The sequence below is a fragment of the Candoia aspera genome, chromosome 2, assembly GCF_035149785.1.
Source record: "Candoia aspera isolate rCanAsp1 chromosome 2, rCanAsp1.hap2, whole genome shotgun sequence".
In the NCBI taxonomy this organism is placed as follows: domain Eukaryota; kingdom Metazoa; phylum Chordata; class Lepidosauria; order Squamata; family Boidae; genus Candoia; species Candoia aspera.
In genome coordinates, this window is record NC_086154.1 from 64,849,661 (window position 1) to 64,877,409 (window position 27,749).

The 27,749-nt window shown below is 43.4% G+C and overlaps 2 protein-coding genes across 3 annotated transcripts in view; both read right to left on the reverse strand.

The window, feature by feature from the left end:
- Positions 1–7,327: 7,327 nt before the first annotated feature.
- Positions 7,328–26,546, reverse strand: DOK3 (docking protein 3). Of its 2 annotated transcripts, XM_063292077.1 has the most exons (5): positions 26,490–26,546; positions 17,963–18,253; positions 16,667–16,757; positions 14,755–14,927; positions 7,328–8,293 (listed from the first exon to the last, which is right to left on the reverse strand). In XM_063292077.1, exons 1-5 carry the CDS (start codon positions 26,544–26,546, stop codon positions 7,502–7,504), a joined length of 1,404 nt encoding a protein of 467 aa, XP_063148147.1. In that variant the 3' UTR covers positions 7,328–7,501. The 2 variants fall into 2 exon arrangements, with proteins under 2 accessions (XP_063148147.1, XP_063148146.1); XM_063292076.1 differs by lacking the exon at positions 26,490–26,546 and having other exon boundaries at positions 17,963–18,434.
- Positions 26,184–27,749, reverse strand: part of DDX41 (DEAD-box helicase 41) — a 34,353-nt gene continuing 32,787 nt past the window's right edge. The window contains exon 17 of the mRNA XM_063292075.1: positions 26,184–27,581. Coding sequence (XP_063148145.1) covers positions 27,445–27,581 — 137 coding nt within the window. The 3' untranslated portion in view covers positions 26,184–27,444. The remainder of the gene's footprint in view (positions 27,582–27,749) is intronic.

Consider the following 27,749-nt stretch of genomic DNA (forward strand, 5'->3'; position numbering starts at 1 on the left):
AACTGTGCACAGAATTTTACTGAGATGGGTGGGAATATTTCTGCAACCCACCCATGGCTTCTCAGTTTCCTTCATATTTTTTTCTTACCAGAGAAAACTTACGAAAGACAAAATCAGTGCATAGTACCTTCTCAAAATTATTATTAGCAGCAGGAATTCTCAATCTGGAAGGATTCCAAAGCTTTCTAATGAATTTTCAACACCTCAGAAAATTACAATGCCTGAGTTTCTCTCCAGGAGCCACAACAGTTATACCAGCTTCAAACAATTGTGATGAGGGTGGATCTCAAGCATCTTTTTTGTTTTAACTTGTTGAAGCCATCCACTGCTTTGTTTCCAAATCACATCTTTGTTATGATCATTGACCAATCTAAAATGAGAGTGTAACAAAGCAAACAAAACATTGGCATGAAGACCCTGTTGGCAAGATCCAGGTAAAGCTCAGGACCTATGCAACTCAGCACTGTTCCTATTTTGGAAGAGTCATTCGATGGATCATGGTACAAATTTTGGCCACACGAAGAGTAAGAGCTGTATCTGTGGCTTTGTCTCTGTCTACAGATTCTAGGGTTTGGTTTGGTTTTGCATGCTTACATTCCTGGGGCAATCTGCCGTGATCCTTTTTTGAAGAGAAAAAGAGATTTGTTAGAAATTTCAAGTAGCTTCATTCATTTGCAGCGTTCAACCTGTGTGCCCATAACTATTTTCCCCACCTACCCCTGTTCACAAAATGGCTGAAGGACCTTCTACTGCAGCCATGTTCAATTAGCTGTCTTAAAATCTCACCCCAGATGAAAAACATGCCTAACCAAAAGTACAAGAAAAGGATTATACTTGACTGACTGTTAAGAGTGGCCTTAGGTTTGGTTTTGTGAGGAAAATCTTTAAAGATTCCTTTGCAGTACAGGAAGTTTTTCATTTCTTATTTTCAGAAATCTTCAAAGATTACAGGGAAAAGCACTTTAAAGATGCAAATGACGAAAGCAAACGGCAAAAACTTGAAAGTAATGTACATAGCTATAAAGCATATAGAATGATCTATAGTCCTACACACGGATCTATATACAGACACCAGTTCCATCAACATTATATGAAGGTCATCAGAGGACACCCACGCAGGAGTTAAAAGACAGCACAGAGCCAGGAAAAACTACTGGGCCAATGCAGCTGCACAGCAGAATAAGGCAAATCTCCAGTTGCTTCTTTTCTATTTAAGGCAGAATGTTCTGATTCACAATTCCCAGGAGTTAGCTGCTTATGTTAGAAAGGGGATGACAAAGCTCACATTCTCCAGATTTCTTACCTTGTAAACAATAACACTAAGGTTTTAATGTGGTGAGAAGCCAGTTCCTTCCAAAGAAGATCTCCAAAATGTTATCTAGTACTGTAATTATTAAATATCCATAGGTCTTATAGTAGGAAGGAATCAATGATCTTGTTGCATTTGCTTCAGTCTAAACAAAAAGGCAAGGCCGAGGTGGCTGAGAACCGTGTTGATTTGATTCCTTGGCCACAAGATGCTGCCAAGCCTGTGGGAGTAAACTGCTAAATTTGTTTTTTTTTTTATCCTACCATTCTTCTAAAGAGATTGTTATGTATATAATTTTTTCTTCCAACGTTATCCTCCCCAAAACCTTGTGAGGCAGTTTAGGCTGTTCCAAAGTAAATCATTATCTTGATCTGCATAGCATGTAAAGCCGTTCTGTGATTTGTTACATTTTGCCTTAACACAACGTGTAATGCAGCTGTTAGGCATTATAACCCATGGTTTCTGATTTAGTGTTCTGAGAATCAAGCTGATATGACTAGGTTTATACATCACACTGACAGTTTTTGGGTTTATTGAATTAACCACAAATATCTGGGTTCATACAACACATAGTCATAATTTATGCAGCATAATAGCTCGGTTCACACAATGTTCACCAAACCTAAAGCAAGCAAACTTAGTAGCATGGTGTATGAACTGACTATAACTTGTTATAGTGCAACGTGTGAACCTGGCCAATGAGCGGGATAAACAATTGAATCCAACTCTACCTGATCTAAATCTTGCTTTAATTATTAGTTTAATCTTTCTGTGAAACTTCTTGCAATGAGCTTTCCATTCTCCCAACTGCTATTAAGTATTTGTCTTGTCAAAAGAAGAAAAGTATAAAAAATCACAGTCCAGGTTGTTTTCTTGCTGAAGGAGATGAATGATGGAGGACGCACTTGCACATCAGGCTCTCCAGCTGCCGCCCTACTGGGGTTCAGGCTCTGAAATCCTGAATGCTGCTGTTAGAAATATCAAGTTAATTTGACCCACACATCCTCTGTACTTTTCCCCAATGGCAAAGTAGGCTTTTAGGACCTTTTATGATGGGCGATTTATTTTGAATTATTATGGGGAAACTGATGAGTGTTGCCTTTGAAAATGAACCTCAGTGCTACCACAAAAGAAAGTCTAAGCATCACGCTGTTTCTGCATATGTACATGCAGTAGGCCCAAGCAGAAAATGCAAAATTCAGGTGTTGGCCAGTAACATAAACACCTTTTCTAGTCTTCCCACAGTCCCTCTGCATTATATGATACCGTAAGTTTAATAAGCTCAGTCCTCATTGGGTTATGTTTTTAAGGATGTTCTCTCAATTATTTTATTTATATATTTGCAAAGGTTGGGCTTCTCAAAAGCCTGCTGACATCCTTTCTTTTGAGCATGTGCAACCTTCATAGAACATAGGATATTCTAAGCAGCAGTACTTTTTTTTTAATGAAGTACATTTTGAAAACAATGGAACTGGTAAATTAGGCTCATACAGATGTTTAAAAAAAACAGGAGAGAGATAGTCATGCTTTATAGCTCAGTTTAAGCTTAGTGCTCAATTTAAGCCTTAAACAAAAATGTAGGAATTTAAATGAAAGCAAATACTTAGATACCTAAACTAGTTGTATTAGGTCTACTTTCAACATGGGTCAGAGGCCAGCCAGTGTGGATAGAGTACACGGGCTTCTAAATAACAAAAGGAATTATAGTACTTTCTGAGTCCTGTTTGTTGAAAAGGAATCACATGGGTCATTTATCAAGAAGCTATTGGTTTTATAGCAACAATAAAACTTGCCAGCTGATATCTATTTAGTTCTTCCAGGTATTCTTACATTTACTATACAATTCATGGCAACTATGCGCTACACTGTTACGACAGTCTTTCACAACTAGTTTGATTTCCAGGTCATAAGTAGCTGCTTTGATAATAAAAACATCAAACCTTCTACTTCTTGCAAACTATCTGGACTCCTTCCCTGGCATTCAGTCTGTTTGACTATTAGGTTCAAAGGAAAGAAGATAACATTCACACTACCTATGAAAGGACATCTGCCTCTGGTAAATACTATGAAGTTTCTAACTTACCCTAATGAATGAAGCATTCCCATTTGGCTATTTACAGAATTGATTCACTGGCACACTTATGTTTAGCCTGTTTTCATTTCTCCATTAGGAAAGGGTTAGTTTTTGTTTTATATAAAATGGGTGTGTTAACAAAGCTATTTTAACTCTTACATTGGTTCTGGTTCTGGTTTTTGTTATTTTTTAGAAAGATCCCACAACATTGAACATTCCCATTTAAATTGGAACTCATGATTCTGGGGGCTACAAAAATGGGGCCAGGAAGTTGCATGCAGCCTCAGATTGTAGCTTGTCATTCCTGTTTTGAACCATAAAACAATTTATTTGGTTTTGGTTTTGCATGCTGGGTGAAACTAGCTACTGGGTTTGTAAACTAATTTATGGCAGCATATTGTACAAACCCAGCCACTTGTGGCTTATTCAATGAAACATGGTTAAGCAAACTATGATTCCGTGCTATGCATGAACCAAATTATACTGTGTTAATTATGAAATATTGATATCTACAGCTGTAGTCTGTAACATAACCTAAATGTTGTAAGAGAACATAATGGCTATGCTTGCACAGTATATTTAACTTATTTACTGTTGATACCTATAGGGAACTTTTTATACAATTCTTACAGTCATTGAGAGAGCGGAAGAAAACTACTATGTCTAGCATCAGAAAAGTACAGCCTAGTTTCTCCCAGAATTGGCTCATTAAAGATGGTTCTGCATTCTGTATAAACTCTCAGCAATTTATTCTGCTGCAGCTACTTACCTCCCAGATGTTAAGTTCTGAATTCAGCATTGCATTCTGAAACTGCTTCCAGGAAAAAAGGCAATTTAAAAAACTAAAAATGAAGTTGAAAAGCTACAAATTTTGAAGGGGGGTGGAAGGAGCAAAGTTTGCAGTAACTAAAGGTCCAACACAATCCTCAAGCTGCTTCCTTGGATACCCACCACTTTTAGCCTAATTATTCCTCTGGTTGTAGTCTTCTGGAAGAGTTGGTAAAAATAAAAGAACTGGAACTCTGGAGGAGGAATAACTTTACAACCCTCTTCAGCAACTCAGATGCCAATGACCAAGCTCACTTTCTAAGATATTGGATGTCTGGTTTTATTTCTTTTACATCCTTGTTAAATTACGCTTTACATCAAGCAATTAGAGCAGGAGGGTGAAGCATGCATGACCCTCCAGATGTTGGGCAGTAATTCTCATTAACCCCAGCCAGCCAACTAAAAGTAGTTATTGGCCTTATATTCACCCCTGCATCCCAAAGTTAATGGATGCTGCATCATCACTGGCTATCACTGAATCATCAGTGCATCATCACTGGCTCTTTGACACTGAAGTTGTTGAATTACCAGCAAGCTTTCTCCTGGCCATGCTGAGTGTGGCAGATGGGAATTGTTCAGAATACCTGGAGGGCCATGGGGCCCTATACTAGCTGAAGGAGCTGATCAGTTCACCCCCTCTGCTGGATAAAGCTGGTAGTGTAGCAGCCAGGATGCTTGCCCTTATGCATCAGATCCACCCAAATGGAAACCATCCTGCTAACAGAAATACGTGTTTGCTGAACTGAAATGATAGCTCTAAGCCTGGAGAGACTGATGCACCCTTACTCTACTCACCTGAAACAATTAGTAATAAACCTTAGCGACTCACCGCCCTACCCCTCCTGATGTATTGATTTGTGACTGATTCTTGAGCTATTGCTTAAGCTACTGCATTGGCAGAGCAGGGCCTGTCGTCCTTCTGACTGAGGACTAGAGTTGTTTACAGCAGGCTGCCTGCTGCTTCTATTCAGGGAGCACATCTGGAATTGCTTAGTCAAGCAAAGCAGGAAGTGGCTCCATTATTATCTTCACATGGCAGCAACGGGAAATCCTCCTTCCATCCACTCCATGTGTTCACTGCAGCCTGTTAACTGAGCTGCTGAAAAAAAAAACCTCCCTCATTCTTCTACACAGAGCTGACAGATGGCTATTTTAAGGTTGGTCCATATTTCAAAATACTACAGCTCTAAAACTTTATACTCTTTCTTTTGAAAGAATCCAGAACAAATCATAGCATACTCTAATGTTATGTGTGTTTTTAACTGTATGTGGAGGTGTATACACATACATACAAACACATACCCATGTATTTGTGTGTGTGTATATGTGGGCTCTGCATAGAAAATGTGACAGATACTGCCATTCTGTGGATTTTGTAGCTTTGGCCAACTGTGGCAACACTTAATGTCTGTAGTTATGTGCCAACTTTGTATGGCTTGCATATCAAAGTGCATTCTAGTCCATGAACCTTATGCTGCAATAAATTCTGTATGGTTTGTTCATCAAACCACAATTGGCTCTAGTTGGTTCTGATGCTTAATTTGTAGGCTCAAATCCTTTCTTCTGGATGAATGTCTTATTTACTAGGCTCAGGTTGATGGCTATTAGAGTTACTTTAAGAAAAGAGGCAGATTCGTAAACGTAAAAGCCAAGATTTCTCCCTTTTTTGTATAAGATTGATGATCTTATACTTACCCAGAGCTTTCCACAAAACCAAACATAGCTGCATGACAGCTCTCTCACGGTGCTTCAGAATAGTTCTGTCTCTTCTCTGATCTTTTGTGCTGTCAAAGTGAAGTACTAGTGTTCCAGTTTACTAACCAAAAGACACAGTAAAACTATTAAATGTTTTCCTAAAGATAAAAAAAAAGGGAGGTTCTCGTCTGTATACAGACCAGGAAGTATATTCATAAAAGAGGCCAGGCAATTGCAGAATCACAGTACCCTCCATCAACAACAGTTCCCAGCTCTAGGAGTTTTCTTTTGAGAGACTGGGCATCCTCTAGGCATGTGGAGGAAGCTGATTTAGAAAGCCTATTACTACTGTTGCCATGAGGCAAAGCTTTCTGGATGCAAGTGTTGTTTTATTTATTTATCAAATTTGGTTAACACTTTAACCAAAGTGTTAATCTTAACAATTGCTGTTTGGATTGTTTAATAACTTTGCTGTGCTTTTGTTTATTATAGATAATTATAGTTCTGTTATATTAACTAATATACTTATCCATTTCAATTGTAATTATTTATGAGCAGGCCAAGGGGATCTCTATCATTTCTATGTAGACCTCTTTGATTTTACACATATCACATTATCTCAGAAATAAGCAAATCACATGGTGGCTTCAAGTGATGTGTGAAGTAAAATTGCACTCCTGAATGATCTATCTTGGCGTATTGCAGCTGGAATTATTGCTTTGGTTTTCCCTAATGCATAATACTCTTGCCTTAAAACATCTGAGGCTCAATTTTCAGAGTACAGAAATGCCATACCAGTAACTGAGGAACAAATGAAGAGAAACAGAGCTTTGAATGCAGAACTCTACAGTATTGTCTGCATTCCAATAGTCTGTAGGGTTTAAGAGGAACAGGCACACTATCACATCCACGGCAATTCATCCACCTAGTGTCTTATGGGGCAGGATCTCAAGCTGAGCTCTTAAATGCAAGAGAGAGACTGCACTCTAGTGGAAGAAAAAAAGCAGGACCAAGCAATTACTAGAAATTTACCATACTGTACTCTTTTATAGCTCAGTGCCAAAACTGGGACCCAAAATATCTATGAAGCCATTTTAAACCACGGTCTTCCTATCTCTATATGAACTAGCAATAATTCCTCAAAGTCATACTAATGTTTTTTCTCCATTCCTACAGTCTTAGATCGTTAAGGCCGGAATGGAAGAAACACAGGTGTTGTATCACTGAGTTACTGTCGTCTTTACATATGGAAGAGATGACTACTGAAAGGCAGTCCAGGATTATAGTGAAATGATCTATGGTACAGTAGCTGAAAAGGAAATGAGCGAAGAGAGTCAAGACTCTAAGAGCAACACAGAGTTGAGATGAACAAATATTATTGACAGCCTAGGATTATGATGTTGCAAAACAAAAATAATGTATATTCCACTTAGCCTTCAAGGAACGGAATAGGTCTGGAGGGCTTTATCCCCATCCAACCCATCAGGGTACATAGTTTATCCCTGTCTGGATGTTACGGATATGAGACAAGACAAAGAAAAAAAAAGATACGCAGATCAGAAGAATCAGAACTCCTCCTCAGCTGGAGGAGTTTATTATGGCTTGTCCATGGGACTAGAGTTCTTGCTTTTACCACCACCTCCTTCTCTACTAAGCATGGTAACCAGCTTGTGCTTGAACGCACCAGCTCCTTTTGCCTTGGGCCTTCCATTCCCTTCACCTCCACTTGCAGTCTCCTGGCCATCTAGCAGGTGAGATGGACACAGTCTGTCCAGAGAGGAGTCAGCCCTTGCACTTGAGCTAGGATGGCTGCTCAAGCGCTTGACTGTTGCAGGGTTGTTATCATAAATGGACAGTTGGTCGTTGTTGCTGCTGCCCTTGGGAGAGTCTCTGTAGCTATAGCCAACACATTCTGAACCAGAGGCCCGCTGTTCCAGATCATGCAGGTTCTCGTAGAGATGGTCAGAGAGCTGTGCTCCTTGCTCTGGGGATTCTGTCTCTGTCGTGCCCCAAGGCTGAAACATGAGAGGTAAGCTCTTGCCAATGGAAGCATAGATGATGGGTGCTTCAGGAGACCCAAGCTCTGGGGAAACAGAGTGGTTTTCACTAGAGAGGCTATTTTCCATGCCCCCCTTTGGGGTTCTAGCATAGAGCGGTTGCACTTCCTCCAAACTCTCTGTGCCGGTGGGCCATGCCCATGCCCCCACTTTCTGCATACAGTCTTGAGCTTGAGAAATCCCAGCTTTCTTGTTCTCCATAAGGATGGCCTTTTGACGGTCTATTGCAGCTGAGACAGCTCTGCATATTTCTGCAGCCTGTGCAGTATTAAAAGTGAAGAGGCCCTCTCCTGAATCACAGCGGCGCCCCGCCTCAAAAGAGAAGACAGTCTGGGGAGAGAGAAGAAAAAGAAAACGTCAACAGCTACCATGGGATGATAGAGCACTGTCCAACATACTGCACCCCTCAGTAATCATGGGCGACTTTAATAGCCGAAATACAATGTGGGGATATAGCGACGCTAATGAGGATGGTGAAATGATAGCACAGTGGGCAGACACTGAAAGTGTCTTCTTGGTCCATGACACGAAGGACAAGGGTACATTCCACTCGGCCAGATGGAGTAGGGATTATATCCCTGATTTATGTTTTGTCCCCAGGGATGCACACAATAGACCACTACATTGCAACAAAGGAGTACTCCCAGATTTTCCCTGAAGTCAGCACAGACCTGTGCTGTTAAATGTTGAAGTACAGATTCCAACTGTAAGATCGACCCCTCAGCCTTGATGGAACTTTCAAAAAGCCAAATGGCGAGCATTTACTGCTGAACACGACCACAACATCCAGTGGATTCCCCCTAAGAAAACTATAACCGATTCATGGGATTGCTACTCTCTGTAGCTAAGAAGCATATCCCAAGGGGCTACAGAAAAATATACATCCCAGGCTGGAGCCAAGAATGCACAGTTATACAATCAATACGCAGAAAATCATGAGCCCAAAGTTGCTGATGAACTCCTCCAATGTTTAGACTCTGCTAGAAGAGAAAAGTGGCACACTCTCATGGAGCAAATGAGTTTCAACATGCCAGCAAAAAGGCTTGGTCCTTGCTTACAAAATTGGGAGATAGCTCCATGAAAGAAACCCGAAACACTGGCAACATTGGCCCTAGTGATGTAGCAATTAGAATTTTAAATCTTACAAGGAAAATACCTGGAACAAATAAAGAGGGAATTAGTGAAATCAAAAGGGAGAAAAAAGCCAGAGCCAATGAACTAACATCTGAAAGTAACATCTCAGAAGAATTTTCTACATCAGAAATCGCTGAAGCACTGAAAGCGATAAAATTAGGGAATGCGGCTGGCCTAGATGGAGTATATCCTGAGTTCTTGAAGCACTGCGGGCCACGCACTATAAGCTGGCTCCCACAATTTTACAGTGACATCCAACGAACAGGGAGACTGCCAACAATCTTTAAAAGAACAAAAATAGTTGCCATCTTAAAACCTGGCAAAGAGGGGAAATCTGTGGAGGATTTCAGACCTATAGCGCTCTTACAAACTGCTGGAGAGACTTATTTTAAGCAGAATTAAACCTCTGGTCGAGGAACACATGCTTATAGAACAGGCTGGATTTAGATCAAAAAGAAGCTGCTGTGACCAGGTACTATCACTAATCTCCCACATAGAAAATGGATTCCAACAGAGAGAAAAAATCTGTTGCCATGTTTATTGATCTGTCATCGGCCTATAACACAGTGTGGAGAGAAGGGATGATCTTAAAGTTCTTACGTATTGCGCACTGTAAGAAAACAGCTACCCTACTCAACAACATGCTGTCAAACAGATACACTGAAGTGCATCTGGATGGCCAAATCAGCCGGAAGTATAGGTTAAATGACGGTGTGCCACAAGGTTCTGTGCTGGCCCCACTACTTTTTAATACTTACATATCAGATTTACCAAGTACTGTTGCAAAAAAGTTTATATATGCTGATGATATTGCACTGGTTAAACAATCTGAAGACTACAATACCTCTGAAAAAGCCCTCGAAAATGATTTAAAGGAAATGGATACGTTTTTTGTAACTTGGAGATTAAAACCCAACATCAACAAAACCGAGGTCGCTTGTTTTCACTTGAACAACAGAGAAGCCAATTATACACCAAAAGTGGAATTTAGGAATCAGCTGCTGAAGCTGCAACTCAAAATATTTAGGAGTGACCCTTGATCAGTCCTTAACCTATAGGGAACACCTAAGAAAAACTACGGATAAAATAAAAGCCAGGAACAACATTCTACACAAACTCTCCGGGACTAGCTGGGGAACAAGTGCTACAGTTCTTAGGACATCAGTTCTTGCTCTGGCATATTCAGTGGCTGAGTATTGTAGCCTGATGTCCTAAGAGCGAGGAACCACGCTGAGACGAGAAATAAGTCTCTAGTGTTTTATGACTGCTACGTTAGACAGAAAATCCCAACAAACTGAAGAAGTGTGAGAAAACCCTTACAGATAAACCCCAAAAGTCAAGGCGGGTCTGTTCTGTGTCTCTTTGAATGGCTGCTCAACTCCTCACTACGACACATGCATTTTCCCCCCTGGATAGGGACCCCCTCCTGCTCACCATCAGTGCTCATGACACCCTGTATGGCTAAACAGTGCTCACACAAAAGCAGTGGACACCCAGCTTAACCACACTATGAGGCTAATATCAGGAACCATTAAATCGATGCCTTCTGAATGGCTGCCGGTATTATCTAACATACCACCTCCCTACCTTAGAAGACAACTAGCCTTAAAAAGGGAGGGGCAGAAATGTGAGGCAAACCAACTACTACCTATACACGAAGACTGCCATGATCAAATGTTTAGGCTTAAATCTTGGAACCCGCCATAGAAACTCAGACGGCAATTAGTCAGAGAAGACTTTGACATTGAGACAGCATGGCGCCAGGAGTCGGCAACTTCTAATCCAGATCTGTTTAACTTAGCATCTGATCCAGCACAAGGCCCCTATGGCTTTGATCTCCCAAGGAAAAACTGGACAGCGCTTAACTGGATTCATACTAATCATGGCAGGTGCCAATATTGGAAACAAAAATGGGGGCTGGTCAATAATTCTGTGACTGCGGGAATGTCCCGCAAACTTTACATCACATTGCGATGGAATGCCCCCTCAGAAGGTTCCCTGGCTCCCTGCAAGAACCACATCAACTTAAGGGAACTGCTGTCCAGTGGCTAAACGATCTAGATATTCGGCCATAGGCTTAGCCACTCTAGTAACTGCTCATATATAACTTAATTCTATTTATAATTTTACTCAGTATTGCATGTTTCAAAATAATCTACTGTCCCAATGTTTTATATTTTATACACATTTTATATATTGTTCTGTGAACTTTTATGCAGTAATGCTGTATTCCTCTATGCCATACGAAATAAACAACAGCTATTCTTTTAGGGTAATTGCTATCAATCAATCGTTTATTTATTTGACTTAGATACTGCTTGACTCCAAATCAAGTCTGGGCAGCTGAAATCATAAAAACAAAATAACAAATATATAATAAAAATAGAACATTAAATAGGAGGGCAAATCTGGTCTGCAAAACAAAAATACAGCATGTCATACACCAGGCAAGGGGCTCCTACTATATAGCCCAGAGCCTGGGAGAAAAGCCAGGTCTTTAAGGCCCTCTGGAACGCCATCAGGGCGGGAGCCATCCAGATCTCAGGGAGAGCCTCATTCCAGAGGGCAGGTGCCATGATACAGAAAGTGTGCTTCCAGGGTCCCGATAGATGGCATTGCATAATCCAAGGAATCTGTACCCTGATGGATCGAATCAGCTGGGCTGACACCAGAGGAAAAAGGCAGTCCCTCAGGTAACCAGGCCCTATGCCATGTAGAGCTTTATAGATCATCATTATTTCCTTTGTTCAAGTTTGCCAACAACTGCAAACATTGTCTGATGATGCTCAATCTCATCTCAAATCTATAAAAACAGATCCATAAGATATCAGTTGAACTGACATTAGTATCTGTCTTATGTGGAGTTAGACCACTGGTTCATCAAGATCAGGTTACCATCTGTAATATAGAGATAGCACCCTTAAAGGTGCCAAGTGAACTCCCAAAGATTCCATACTATTGGCAAAAATCTCACTCAAGAATGCAGAATTCTTGCACAATTTCTGTCGTTTAATTTTGTAGATAATATGGGGGTTCTGCATTTATAGATACTGCAGATCTGGTGCTGATTCCTGATCTACTCCAGTGGTTCATAAGAATCTCAGCCAGACATTTTCTTCAGATCGTTAATTCAGATTTCCCCCAACATGGGTCCTTCCAGAAATTTTAGTTCAGTAACTCTCATCTTCAGTGACTATAACCTATTATGTTTGAGGCTGATGGGAGACATTGGCCAATACATCTGGAAGGTATTTGGGCTGGGAAGGATATTTTCAACAAGAGCTGAAAATTTCAACAGATAAGACTAAACCCAATACCCTCAGACCAGAAGAAGGTGTTATGCTGTACACTATGTCAGCACTTTGTTCTCTATGTCAAATACTGCCTAGTTCACCAGACAGTATCTTCTAAACCAGTTTTTCTCAACTTTGGCAACTTTAAGATGTGTGGGCTTCAAGGCTGGCTGGGGAATTCTGGGAGTTGAAGTCCACACATCTTAAAGTTGCCAAGATTGAGAAACACTGTTTTAAACAGTAGACATTCCAATAACCTGATATTGTACTTAAGACTTCGACCTGGAGAACAAAGGTTCTTTGGCACATAAAGTTGTCCTGTTCAGACTATGAGATGGCCAGGCAGAATTACTATTGAATTCTTTATTTACAATAACTATTTACAACAGTAAAAGTCCTTAGAATAGATTAGGCAATGCAGTTCAATCAAGTCCACCCAGGCAGTAGAGGATGGTCAGGCAAGGCTGCAGGTTCAGATTGTGGCAAAACAGCGAGGCAGAACTCAGCTAATTCTCTTATTGAGGCTGCAAGACTCGGTGAAGCTAGGCCCTCCATAGGCACAAGTCTCTGAACGGGCACAAAGGTTAGACTAGGCTTGACTACAGAGGCAAGGCAAGGCTGGACTGGAGCATCTAGACAAGGCTCCGGTCTGGAGACAAGGCTGGACTTGGCTGGAGCATCAAGGCAAGGCTCAGATCTGGAGGCAAGGCTGGACTTGGCTGGAGCATCAAGGCAAGGCTCAGATCTGGAGGCAAGGCTGGGCTTGGCTGGAGCATCAAGGCAAGGCTCAGATCTGGAGACAAGGCTGGGCTTGGCTGGAGCATCAAGGCAAGGCTCAGATCTGGAGACAAGGCTGGGCTTGGCTGGAGCATCAAGGCAAGGCTCAGATCTGGAGACAAGGCTGGGCTTGGCTGGAGCATCAAGGCAAGGCTCAGATCTGGAGACAAGGCTGGGCTTGGCTGGAGCATCAAGGCAAGGCTCAGATCTGGAGACAAGGCTGGGCTTGGCTAGAATGCCATGACGAGGCTTGAAGCTGGAAGTGAAACTGAAATGTTCTGGAACAGCGAGATGAGGCTTGGAACCGGAAGCAAGACTGTGCTCAGCTGGAACGGTAAGAATAGGCTCAACTGGAGTGACCTGTGCAGGAAGCAGGTCAGCAATGGCAGGAGGAGCTGGCTCTGATTCCACCCTGGCTACAGGCAAGGCTCTCAACTTTGGTAAGGATTCTTCTGCAATTGCTGAGAGCTGGAAGGATCGGTTGTCCCTGGCAGCTTGCTCTTGGTGTGCCTGCCTTTTTAAGTGATCCTTTCCATGCCGTTTTTCCTTTGCAGCCAATCAGATTGTTTTTTGATTTGCATGCTTCTCTGCTCTTCTCTCTTGAGCGCTGATTGGAGGGTTCAAATCTCCCTCCGAAGTTTGTCCGATCAGCACCTCCGATTTCTCCCACTCTGCTGAATCATCCCTGGTTTCTGTTTTTCCAATTTCTTCCTGATAAGTTTCGTTTTCCCCTTGAAAACCTTGATAAGTTTTGTTTTCAGAGTCAGATTCAGACTCAAACCTCACAAAAGTACGCATTCTCTGGAGGAACTATCGTCCTCTTGCATCTTCCATATACGAAACGTACGCTCAACAATTGATACAAGGTCACTATGAAGTGTTTCTAATGATATATTCACTATCGTACTCAAATAATATATTCACTATAGTATTCAGTCTCCAGGTGAAAGTGGCATTGAAGAACTGGGGAGGACAATAAAACTCTCCAGTGGAATTATCAAATCAAAAAGATTAATTTCCACATTTCAGTGACAAGGGAGCTGAGAAAAAAAATTCTAGTGTTCTGCTGGGCAAACTGCCTGTGAGAAGCATCTTCTGAAGAGTCTATATTGCCCTGTACAGGTTTGATTATTTTGAAACATGCTGATAGGCCCATAACCTGATCAGGTCCTGCCAGCATCATTCACAGGAATCAATGGCACTATCTTCTCTTGTAATGGGCCGTAAGAATAACCTTGAGGAACAGGAGGAAGAGCTGCAACTAAGACAATGGTCTGACAAAAGAAATCTGAGTCTGAAGCAGGAATGTAAATTGAGAAGGCGTCTCAGACTCGGCCCTCCCTAGTTCTCTTGAAGATAAAGGGAACGAGGGGGGAGGCACATTCAGACTTGCAAGATTCTGTTACTTTAACCTTACAGTAGAAGTTGTATCAGCATTCATAACTTTGATTTCCTAGTCTGGTCTACCCTGAAGGGCTGACAGCTCCCATGTCGTACAGTGAGTCAGGAAGTCCTCCATATGTGATGCTCCTAGTCTTTTCTGCTGTAAGCAAACAGGAAGAGGAGAAGAAGGAAGCAGCTACATACCTTTTCCTGGCCAAATCTTCGGAGGAAGGTGTAAGGCCAGGTATAGTGAATTTGTCCAGACTGCACGTCCTTCAGGACCAGTTGCTCAGGTAAAGGGACCATCAGGTAGTTCCCTTTCAAGTGACACCTTGCAGAAGCCTCTGTTGGGAATATGTTCACGGGAAACACACACACTGTTGGAAAAAGTATTTGTTCTATTATTTCTTTATCTGTCTAAGAATCTTTCTTAAAATAATCCCTCAATGGTGATTGCATTGGTAACAATTTTTTAAAGAGCCATGGATGTCTCAGTTTTAACTTTTCTCATTCTGTAGTGAGTATTTGATTGGATAACATGAAACAAATTTATTTATTTAAAAGACTTACATAGCAGTAAGTTTTTATGTACCATAAGCCTGGGCGGCTCACAGAACAACAATAAAAGCATAAAAACTATAAAAACCATAACAGAAACTCCTGGTGCCCCGAAGCCAACACTCCACTGCACATCCACATTCAGCTACACTGGGCTCTAGTCCACCTCTGTCCCAACGCTTGTGCTCATTAACAAATGAAGTTAAAACATGTCAGCAAAATTTTGCACCAAAAAAAATGGCACAAATCTGTCAGGACTCAAGAGTTAAAACACTATATTAAAAAACAGGGCCTATAGCTGCAGCTGGTCATAAGGAAGGAAGGCTGATCTGCCATGCTCCCTTGATGATCCTGCTCAGCATTCTGAAAATGTCCTATTTTCTGTTGTTACTTCTGTAGTACCTAAAAGCTTGACTGTTCCTCAGCTCCTTATGACTCTTGCAAGGACCCTCCGTTCTCACCCGAGTATCCTTGCTTGCTTAGAGGGTTGTTAGATACAATTTGGTCTCCTTTGCTTCCGATACCTTTTGTAGATGGTTATTCCTTGTCCCTTTCCATGTGCTCTCCCATCCCTTTTGAGGATTTGGGTAGGGTTACCATCTATCCCCTTTTTTTTTAATAGTCCCTTCCCATTGTGTGAAGACCTTGTGGCATTTTCATCATGAATTCACATCTTTCCAAGAGGTTTTTCATCTTATAGGAAAATATTCCACTTTGCATAACATTGTTTTCTAAATAATAAACACGAAAGCATTTTATATCATTATCAAATTCTTTGCCGCTAATTGTCCCTATTTTAATAGCCTTTTCTTTCACACTGAAATCGAGCTGTTGGAAGGTAAACAAGACATCCTTGAAGAACAAAGAGAAGCAATCAGCTCCAGAGATCAGGAAGAGCCTAATTATTAAAAATACTGAACTTGCAGACCTAGTTTTAAATCCTGAGTACAGCTATGGTTTCACTTTTAAAGGCAGAACTCACAACATGATTTCCGGGATAGAAGATTTGGTGGATGCCGGTAAAGCAGACAATATTGTCCATTATGTTGATTATTTTTCGCCATAATGATGGTTGCTGTTTGAGAATCTTTGTTAGCATTGACACAATGGGCAATCAAATGTGGATTAGTAACTAATGAAGCAGAGTACTGGAATGTGTATCACAATGGTGAGCAACCTTTGTGTGGTGAAGGGCTGCACTTGGCATGGGGAGACTGCACTCCAACACTTGGATGAAACCACAACAAAAACCAAATTGGTTTAATTTAAGTAAAATTAAAAATATGTTAAATTAAACATTGTCAGTGATTTATCCCTGCCATCACATTAAACCTATAATCTGGTGGCAGCTTTGGGTGAAATTCTAGGATCCTCAGCCACAGCTTTTGGGCCACAGGTTGAGCTTCTGTTGCTCTAGAGTAACCTCAGCCACAGCAAGTTTCTAAGTTTGGATTTCTCCAGAGGGTTTTTCTTTGGTCAGCCCAAATGAGTGTGACTCCTTTTAATGCCCTGGCTGGCTGCAGGCACTTCATCCCAACCCTTGGGTCAGTACACATACTTTCCTGCCAGGATGAGTAGATGGCATTCTCCTCCATTAGGGGTTGAGGGCTTGAAGTGTTTCCAACTGGGCTAGGCTGGGCAGGTCTTCTCTGCATGCACCAGAGCAAAAAAAGGTGAAAGAAGTGAGTCGGATTCTCAGATAATCACCCTACAGAAGCAAAGTTGCAACATCTGAATGGTCCCTCTGAATCACAACCTGACCACCACCTTCTATCACCATATCCAGCTACCCTTGCTGCAACTTATTGTATGTTATGTTTACAATAACCTTCCTCCAAGAGTTCAAGGTCCTGCATGTATTACTGCCTCTACCCACCCGTGAAATACTGTAGGTTGCACTGAGTGAAAGAGTCACTGAGATCAGTCTGGATTTGAACCTGGTCTTCACAGTCCTACTGTAACACGCTGACCACTTTGCTACACTGGATCTCAAATCTTATCAGTCTGGTATGCAACTAAAGCTACTGATCTACCCATCTAATTCCAATATTTTCCGTTACTTATCTTTGTGTTTTTTTATCTTTTAAGGCTGCACGCTACCATCTATTTATTTATATTAATTACAGTATTTGTATAGGAAAACCCTGCTCAAACCAATTTTATGATTTTGTTTCTAATGCAATAACCATGGAAATGTTCTGCTATTGTATTAATTTTTACTTTCTATAGAGTAAAAAAATAAGAATAAATACTGCTGGGCAAGACCCTGCATTAATAGAGTTGAGAAAGGGGAAAAAGATAACGAAACTATGTATACATTACCCCTGAATTCTTATACCTTCTTACTGGAAGAAAGACACACTGAAATCACTGGGACAACCTTCTGAATAACAAACCAGATGTTTGTTAGCTGCAAATGTTAGCAATTCCAGAATTTCCAGGGCTACACTGCTATGTGGTTCACTGAGTTAATCTTTAAGAGTTTTGGCAGAGAATATAAACCCTTACATTCAGAACCAAATTAGAAAAAATATTTGAGAAGAAAAAATAAGTAGACAAGGTATATCTTTAATTATAGCCACCTCATCCAGAAACTCTTCATACAGTGTCTCAAGAAGCTATTGAAATGAGAACCTGGAATCATAAAATTTTAGGTCTGGAAAGTCATCTGTCCAACCTTCCATGAACAATATAACAGCAAACTTGAGGGAGCAACTGAGTGTGAGTTTGGCTTCTCCATTAGGGCTTGTATGGCTAACTTGTGGGCACGAGAAATCTCCCTACAATTCAGTTCAGTCCAAGTAGATGCAAGGGATTGCTATCCAGTTACGTACTGTGGTTACAAGATCAATACCTGAAAAGCTAGTTGGCAGATGCATTCAATCCATTCATTTGGTTGATCTGCTGCCAACAACCAGTTGCGTTCCAGCATGCACAGGTAGAAAGGTGCCGTGTCCTTGGGGGAGCTCTGATCATCAGCTCGTTCCACAGAGACACAGTCTGAGAGGCGAATCACTTTACGTTCCCCCTTCCGCAGGGTTGCTTTTTCTGCTGCAACGCCATCGCGTGCTTCAAAGTACTCAAGCCGGGCAACACCAAAGGGACTGTCAGCAAAAAGCTGGACCCACACTTTCCGCCAGGTCTTCTGTGAGTGGAGGCAAAGGGATGGGTGATGAAACAATCCAGGAACCAGCAATTTGCAGTCAAACATTTGCACATGTGAGGAGGAAATAAGAAAGTAAGTCTAAGGAGCCTTGCAGGAACAGGATTATGACCTTCCTGCTACTGAGCTATCCCACAGACCTCTTGCCAGATGTGGGACCCAATCTATAGAATCAAGGAAGGCAAACATTTGTTTTTAATCATTCCATAGTCCCTCTGTGGTGTTCAATAAATATAGGAAGTATTTGTATGATTGCCTCATCTAGTATCAGGCACAGGACTTAATATCTTTGCTCCCTGAAATCATATAAAAATGTAAATTTCTAATCCTCACGGAATTGAAAAAAACTGCAGATGTGATAATGAGCAATGGTTTCAGGGCCCTCAGCTACTATTTATTGGAGCAGATTTTTCTAGCTCATCTAAAGCCAGTGCCTGTCCTTTCCCTCTTGAAATTGCATCTCACCTCGCATTTCACAGTCTGAGATCAGTGACTGAGCAAGTGAAATATAATAATTTCCATTTCACAAATCAGATATGTAATCTGTTTGAAAAAGCCCAAAGGAAGGTGTGCACCATTTTTCCCAAGTGACTTTGTCTTTGAAACACTAAATGCCCCAGACTCAATACTCTGCCTTTTCAGGTGGGATAGTTAAAATCTGTCTGAAATCTTGGGAAACTGCTGCCTATCAGTGTCATTAATTCTAGGCCAATGAACCTTTGTTCTGAGTTATTTTCTATACCACCACCTGTCATGTTCATCGTTCCAATGTTTCAATGTACATCGTAACGTTTCGCATGCCATGGTGCTGACACGCGTTCCGGTTGGGAGGGAGCTGCTGGGAGACCTTTCTATCTCTATTCATGGGGATGGAATGTGTTTGGGTTATCATGTGTGTTCAAGGTCCTTTTGCCCGTTGATTAACAGAACTCGTTAGGAGCACCTGGGATGGAGAATTTGAAACAGTTGAATGAGGGGGAGGGATTTTATTCAAGCCGAGGATTTTTAGTTTGTATTTGGCACGCTTTTGCTCATTCTCAGCTTTCTTTGTATTTGCATACTATTCTTAAATAAACCAGATTTTATTCAAGCTCCCGCTTGTGAGTCTGAGATTAATTTAGGATAGGCAACCCTTACATAAAGCTGAGAATCTTTTTGTGACACCCATTAACTCCTACCAAGTGCAGTTCTTGTGAGGAAAAGAGTTAGCGATGGCAGAGCTGAAACCAACGTCCGGGGTGCTGGAGCCGCAAGCTGATCCAACACCGCGGAGCCCCCTTCCCCCTGACCTTTCGTTCTATCCAAGGGGATCCAGCTCAAGCCCTGAACTGGGGGGATCTAGTGATGAGGGAGAACCCAAAGAAGAGGCGGCCAGTACCTCCTGGAAGTACCGGTTCCCGCTGACCCCCGAGGGAGAATCGACAAAAGTGGCACCAGAGAGACTGCCTGATGTCTGACAGAGGGAGGAATTGGTGACCCCGGAAAGGATGAGAAGGTTGGAGGCGAGGATGGATTCGATGGAAGACCTGTTGAAAACCCTCTCCATCATGATGGGAGGCCAGGGAAGCCAAGACGAGAGTCCTCGCTCCATGCAACCCTCTCCCCTCCCTCCCAATGGACCACCGATAATCCGGGGCAGGAGGCGACACCGAGACAGAGCTTTGCCCCAACGAGGGTCCTCTGGGGTGACCTGGGGACCTGCTGCTCAGCCCACAGTTGATTCCCCTCCAACAGGGAAAGTGGTGAAGGACTTCGCGGTCAAATTCAACGGGGACCCCACCAAGCTATCCTTCTTCCTAACCAACGCGAAGACCTACATGAAACAATTCGGGTCGTGTTTCACGTCAGAGGAGGCTAAGATTTCGGCCATTACCCCTAAGCTGAAAGGCAGAGCAGCGAACTGGTATGTCCAACTGACGGAGGCTGACACTCCTGAACTTGGGTCGTTTGACGACTTCATGTTCGCCTTGAAGCTATTTTTTGAGGACCCCCTGGCCAAGGCAAGGGCTAAGGAAGCCCTCAAGGAACTTACCCAGGGACCCAGGTCAGTAGCCGACTATGCCCTAGAGTTCAAAGCTCTGGCGGGCAAGGTGCCCGACTGGTCCCAGTCAATGCTCATCGAGCGATTTAAGGAAGGACTTAACCAAGACGTCCTCAGATGGGCGCTAGGCAGAGACGACCCGGAGACGCTGTACGAGTGGATCTGCTTGGCCGGTAAGGCTGAACATGCCCAGCGCACCTACATGCAGACCCGGTGCACTGAGAAAACAACAACCCTGCGGGGACCCCGGAGCGGCACAATGGCTGCCACACCGGGCTACCGAACTGGAGACGAGGAGAAGGACCGCCGCTATGTGTGTGGGCAGTGTCTCCGCTGTGGAAAAGGAGGCCATCGAGCCGCAGATTGCCCGAAACTCAAGACCAGAGATCGAGCGACGAAAGTTCCGGCCAAGTCGCCCCCGGCATCGCGCCGAACGACCACGGCCAAGGGAGCTGCCGATGTTGAAGAAGACATATATCTCTTCACAGAGGTCGAAGATACTGCAAAAGAACCGGCAGGAAACGCCAGCCACCTGCCCTAAATTGCGCCCTGGGGCAGGTGGAAGAGGATGGGCATGAGGACGCTATGGTGAGTGCTGATTGCCCCACTCTAGCAGTGAAAGTTAAGCTGGGCTCCCGCACTAAAACCACAGAAGTTTGGGCACTAGTTGACTCTGGGTGTTCGAGGTGCCTCATCCACCCCAATCTAGTTGCTGCCTTAGACCTGCCTAGTTTTCCCCTCCAGCAGCCCTTGATCTTCACCCAGCTAGACAGGTCAATGGCGGGGGGGGGGGGGTCCAGCAACCCACTTCACTGGACAGGCAACGATGCAAATGGGCAGCTACAAGGAGGTTTTAAAATTTATCGTTGCACCTGTAGGCGATCCCATGGTAATTCTGGGAATCCCCTGGTTAACTTGGCGAAGCTTATATAAATTGGGAGCACTGGACCCTTACATTTAGGGATGGCTTTTACCAAGCTCCTACACTGGGACGACCCTTGACTGTGGGGGGAGAGAGGGCTGCGATTGCCGCGCCGTGCCCCAGCTTGCCGCAGTTAGAAGGGCTGCCAGACCGTTATCAAGACTTTGCAGATGTTTTTGGGGAAATGCAGGCGGACCAACTGCCACCTCATCGCAAAACTGACTGTACGATTGAGTTGCTCCCCAACGCGCAACTGCCCAAACCAAAAATCTACCCAATGTCTAAGAAAGAACTCGAGGCTTTATGCGAGTTCATTGACAAAAACCTGGCATGGGGGTTCATTGAGACTGCCAATTCCCCTGTTGGAGCTCCTGCGCTCTTCCGGGAAAAGAAAGATGGGACACTCAGACTTTGTACAGACTATCGAGGGTTAAATTCAGTCTCCCTATGTAACAAATATCCTCTGCCTCTCATGAAAGACGTTAGCCCACCTATCAAAAGGGAAAATCTTCTCCAAGCTCGACCTTCGCGAGGCCTACTTTCGCATCCGCATACGAGCTGGAGATGAATGGAAAACCGCTTTCAATTGCCCGTTAGGCTCATTTCAATACAAGGTCCTCCCGTTTGGCTTAGCAGGTGTGCCTGGAGTGTTCATGCAATTGATTAATGAAGTGTTGCATGATCACTTATTCAAAGGGGTTTTGGCCTACTTGGATGATGTTCTCATTTACTCTGAAAACGAGGAAGAACATGAACACCTTCTTAAGCAAGTGTTACAAAAACTTAGGAGGGCCAAGCTATATGCCAAGCTGTCCAAATGTGAATTCCACAAAACCCAACTAGACTACTTAGGCTATCAGGTCTCCAACAAGGGAATTGAGATGGACCCTGAAAAGATTAGGGCCATCCTAAATTGGGAACGGCCCCATACCCGAAGGCAGCTGCAGAGTTTTCTGGGATTCAGCAACTATTACCGCCAGTTCATCCAGGGGTTCGCTGAAACTGCCTTGCCCCTCACCGACCTGCTACGCACAAAGGGGTTGGGGGAAACACACAAAGTTAAAAATCCTGGAGCGGTCTTAAATTGGACGCCCGAATGCCAGGCTGCATACAAGAAATTAAAGACCTTCTTTATTGCTGAGCCCATTTTGAGACACCCAGATCCTGACCGCCCCTTTGTGGTACAAGTAGACGTTTCTGATTTTTCTATTGGGGCTATCCTGTTGCAAACAGACTCTGACAACATCCTGAAACCCTGCGCTTATCTCTCCAGAAAGTTTTCTGAGACTGAGCGACGGTGGCATGTTTGGGAAAAGGAGGCTTTTGCTGTAAAACCAGCTTTAGAAACTTGGCACCACCTCCTTGAGGGGGCTACCTGTCTGTTCGAAGTATGGATGGGCCACAGGAATTTAGAGGCTCTTCACACACCCCTGGCGCCTTAGCCCAAAACAAATTCGATGGGCTCAATTTTTCAGTCGTTTTAACTTCCAATTGAAGTTCATACCTGGCAAGAGGAACTTTCTCGCAGACGCTTTGTCCCACTTGCCTCAGGACTTTGACCACTGCCCTCAAGTAATTGGGACTGTGCTCACTGCACCACAATTGGGCCTGGCTGCTGTCACCCGAAGCCAGACGTGCAATCAACCGGCTCAGGGCACCGCCCCTCCCCCGAAACGCAGGGCGCCTGTTCCTTGTCAGTTTCAAACAGACTTTCTCCAGGCAGTGAAAACTGACACTTGGTTGCTGGCTAATAAAGCCAAAGTTTCCTTCAAGGATGATCTCGCATGGGTGGGGCGCCGCCTTTATGTGCCTGATACCTTGCGAGTTTCAGTGTTGCAACGCTCCCATGATGACAAAGTGGCAGGGCATTTTGGTTTCGTGAAAACCTTGCATTTGGTTCGCCACCAATTCTGGTGGCCCTCGCTGCGGCGAGATGTCAAGGACTATGTTGCCTCTTGTCCTGTCTGTGCCATGTCAAAGCAAAAAGGGGGAAAACCGCAAGGGCTTCTCCAGCCTGTGGCCAGCCCATCTCGTCCTTGGGCCGAGATCTCTATGGACTTTATCGTTGACCTCCCACCCAGCCAAAAGAAAACTGTCATTTGGGTTGTAAAAGATTTCTTCTCAAAACAAGCCCATTTCATTCCGTGCACTTCTGTGCCTTCTGCCCAGCAGCTAGCTCGCCTATTTGTATCCCACATCTACCATTTACATGGATGCCCCTCCCGTTTGGTGACCGACTGCGGAACACAATTTACCTCCCAATTTTGGCAGTCATTTTTAAAATTGGTTGGCACCGAACAGGCATTGTCCACGGTGACGCATCCGCAGACGGACGGATCTACTGAGATTCTTAATTCTACCCTGGAACAATTTCTTCGTTCCTACACAAACTACCATCAGGACAATTGAGTCAAATTGTTGCCCTTTGCTGAAGTGGCGTATAACACCACTATCCACCAAAGTACTGGACAAACCCCTTTCCGGGTTGTTTCTGGCCAAGATTTTGTTCCCATCCCTGAATTGCCGCAGCCCCACTCTTCATCCTGTTCGGCTCATGATTGGGCTGCTCAACTTGCTGATTCTTGGCCGGTGATTAAGCAAGCTCTGAGCGATGCTCAAGCTGCCTACAAGCTCCATGCTGACAAACACCATTCCCTGCAACACGCTTTTAAAATCGGGGACCAGGTTTATCTACTAAATTCATGAAATCCCCTCAACCTTCAAAGAAACTTGCCCCTAAATTCATTGGCCCTTTCCCTGTTGTTGCTATTATCAATCCTGTTACTGTCAAGCTGGACTTGCCCCACAATCTAAAACGTTTACACCCTGTTTTCCATTGCAGCTTAATCAAGCCTGTCCATCACTCCACCCACTGGCACCCCCAACCTCCTCCTCCTCCTGCTCCGATCATGATTGATGGCAACACTTTGAAATCAAAGAGATCGTTGACTTCCGCAAACTTCACAACTCCCTTCACTACCTTGTCCGTTGGAAGCACTTCCCCCACCCTGAGTGGGTGCCTGCTCGCCACGTCAATGCTCCTGATTTAATTCAATGTTTCCACTCAGCTTATCCTTTCAAGCCTGCTGCTTAACTGTTCTTTTCATAATAACCTTTGATGTATTTTACTGCGTCATTTTTTTGGGGGGGCAGTATGTCATGTTCATCGTTCCGATGTTTCAATGTACATCGTAACGTTTCGCATGCCATGGTGCTGACACGCGTTCCGGTTGGGAGGGAGCTGCTGGGAGACCTTGTACCAGGCTTTCTATCTCTATTCATGGGGATGGAATGTGTTTGGGTTATCATGTGTGTTCAAGGTCCTTTTGCCCGTTGATTAACAGAACTCGTTAGGAGCACCTGGGATGGGGAATTTGAAACAGTTGAATGAGGGGGAGGGATTTTATTCAAGCCGAGGATTTTTAGTTTGTATTTGGCACGCTTTTGCTCATTCTCAGCTTTCTTTGTATTTGCATACTATTCTTAAATAAACCAGATTTTCCCGCTTGTGAGTCTGAGATTAATTTAGGATAGGCAACCCTCACACCACCCCCGATTTCTGATACAACTTAGAGGATCAGAGGCTGGAAGGGACTTTAGAAGTATGGGCAAATTGTCTGGAAATGATGAAAATACTGTATAGCCCAAGATGGGAAGCACCAGATTTAGGGAGGCTAGTATAAACATTTGGAAGGTGGGGATTATCGTCATACTCACCCACACCAACTGGTGCTCCTCCAGTAAAATTCTTCAGTGGGTAGCAGCTATCAAAAGGATATACTGAGTTCACCCATTATGTTAAGTTGTGGGTGTTTGACTATGGTTTATTCAAGAAATAATAGTTAGCTTGGTTCACACCATGCCAAGCCAAAGCATCAAGCCATATTAGTTTTAGTGCATTGTATGAGCCCCTTGCTTCTGCAGAGCATGGAATGAGAAAGCTGTTAGAAACAGCATTTCAATTGGCCATGAAATCCAGCCAAACTTTACAGAACTCTAGGTAACATGATGTAGAGTCTTTGTGTGTTTTTAAAGGCAAGGAAGAGTTTGGTATGAAAAATATTTTTCCACTAGAACTAAGGAATAATACTAAGGCCTGGAAGCCCAATCCACTGGAGCATGTTTTACCCTACATTCATTTCCATGAAGTCAAATTTGCAGGGTGATTATAATAAAACAAGAAAGCAACATCAGGAATGTTTAGTCTCGCTTGCCAGCAGCCATTTCCCAAACTCCAGAGTACAATCAGAGATGAATAAAAGAGAGTTGAAATCTAGTTCCCTGATGTGTCAGTTGTACAACAGTAACCAAAAATGCAAGTTAGAAAGTGCTCAGTTGGTCTCATCCTTCCAGATGGACTTTGGCTTTATTGGGATGGTTACTAGGCTTACTGAGATCATGTCACTGAAACCATGTGAATACTTTCAAGAAATGCTAGATTATTAAAAGCCAGGTTATGGCCCCTTTTCAGTGTGAGGGTGTCATCTGACATCTGCCAGCCCTGGCCTTTAAGGCAACTGACTGAAAATGAGAGAACCACTGAACCGTTTTGTCTTGGTACTCGTGACTTCCCCACCCCACACAGCCAGACACCAATTCAACTCCTGCCTCTCCAGCCAAATTCCACCTCTGGCAAGACTCTGATTGTACTTACCTTAGTTGGCAGTTGCAACACCAGAGTTGAGAAGATTAAAAAAAAATGAGAGCAGGGAATAAGATGAAAAGGAGAGTTCCAAGCCATCCCCGCCCCACAATCTCAACATGGTTGTCCCAAATTAAAAGATGTCTGAGCTTTCCCAAATCTCCCTACCGCAGGACAAAGACTCTACTTTTGGGTTTGTCCATTCATGGCATACCCAGCAAATCAATCCTGCCCATATTCCGCTCAGAATGATTGCTTCAGGCCAACATCCCACATTTTGCCAACAGACACATTTAAGATACACTCCTTAATGTATATAACATTTAATTTTATTTGGATTTAATCATATCCAGAGACAACAGAATGTAGAGCTGTAAACTCACAACTCATTATGACAACAAAGCAGGAGAATGGAAACTAAATACTGGATAATCACAGCTACTGCAGGCTCTGCCTTGTATGACTAAGGGCAACATCTTAGGCCCTAATGGTGGAAAGCATAAAGAAACTTCTCCTTGACTTTAACAAAACAAAAGCCACGAATCCATCCACCTCTACCCTTAAGATTCTGTAGAATCAGCCTTCCCATTACAAGTTAGACATCCACATTTACCTTCCCAAATTTGGGGTGCTGAATGTACAGGATCCCATCTTTCATAGGGTGCTCCATAGGAGTAAGATCCAAACTGGCAACCCAGCAAAGAGTGAGACAGAGACTGCCAAGATGATGAGCTCTTGTGGCTGCCCAAGGGATGAGTCAGTAAGTATGATAGTGCAGGCAACTTCCTCTGCCTGCTAACTTCCTCTTCGGGGCCTGAAACCACCCAGAGAGTTATAATAGGCGAAAAAGTCCCAAGAGACAGACTGTCCTAGGAGACATTTAACTCAACAAGCATTTGCAGGCAAGAATGTCTCTTCTGCAGCTGCAGAAGCTGTCCAAAACAGAGCCACTAGAGATACCCAACATGGCTGGAAATAGACAGGTGGGGCCAAGGCAAGGGGAAAATAAAACTACACAAACTGTTTTGTAGGTACCAGAAACTATAGTAGTAGAACATGAAGTATATACTGAGTCTCTGCCGCCTCTTCATGGCCAACTGCTGAGGACCACAGTGCCTGCCCAGCACCGCGTGACAACCTCTGATGCAACAGACTATTGCAGCAGTGGCCTGCTATCCTCAAGAAAGAGTATACTGAACAGCTTAAAAACAAACAGCAGGTGTTTAAAAAGGATGGGGCATGCCTTTAAAGGATGGCCAACCTCTGGTACCAAGGTGATGAGGTTGCCCCAAAATAGCATAACTGTCATATTAAGCATCCCCCCACAACAGAAGGGAATGTGGGAGATGGGACCACAGCCAAGCCCAGCACTTCACCATGAGGAAGGATCAACATTTTCAACAGCAGTAATAAGATCCCCAAATGGAGGAGTCCCCTTTCAGCCTGTTTCCCACTTCTATTGGAGAGAGTGGCCCGAGAAATTAGACTGGAATTATTTCAGAAAAGATGCCTTTCCAGACAAAAACACTCATTGATTTGCCTATGCCTAGCCAAAAGGCAGAATCAATCTAGAAGTCCATGGAGCTGTGTGCCAGGTAGTCCTTGCGCCCAATGTTGCTGACTTGCTTGGTCTGCATGGCTTCCAGCTTGGGGCAATCTGTGATACGATGGCCCAGGCCCCCACAGAAGGCACAGCCTCTTTCTCCTAGAAGACAAAGTACAGCATCAGTTAAAATTCAGATTATTTAAAGGTGGATACAACATGGGAGAAGTAGAAACATTGCCTACACAGCTCTCAGCCACAAGGCATGACTATATTATACCCATAATGTGACTTAAAAACCTTTGACACTTGGTGAAAAATGCACCTGGC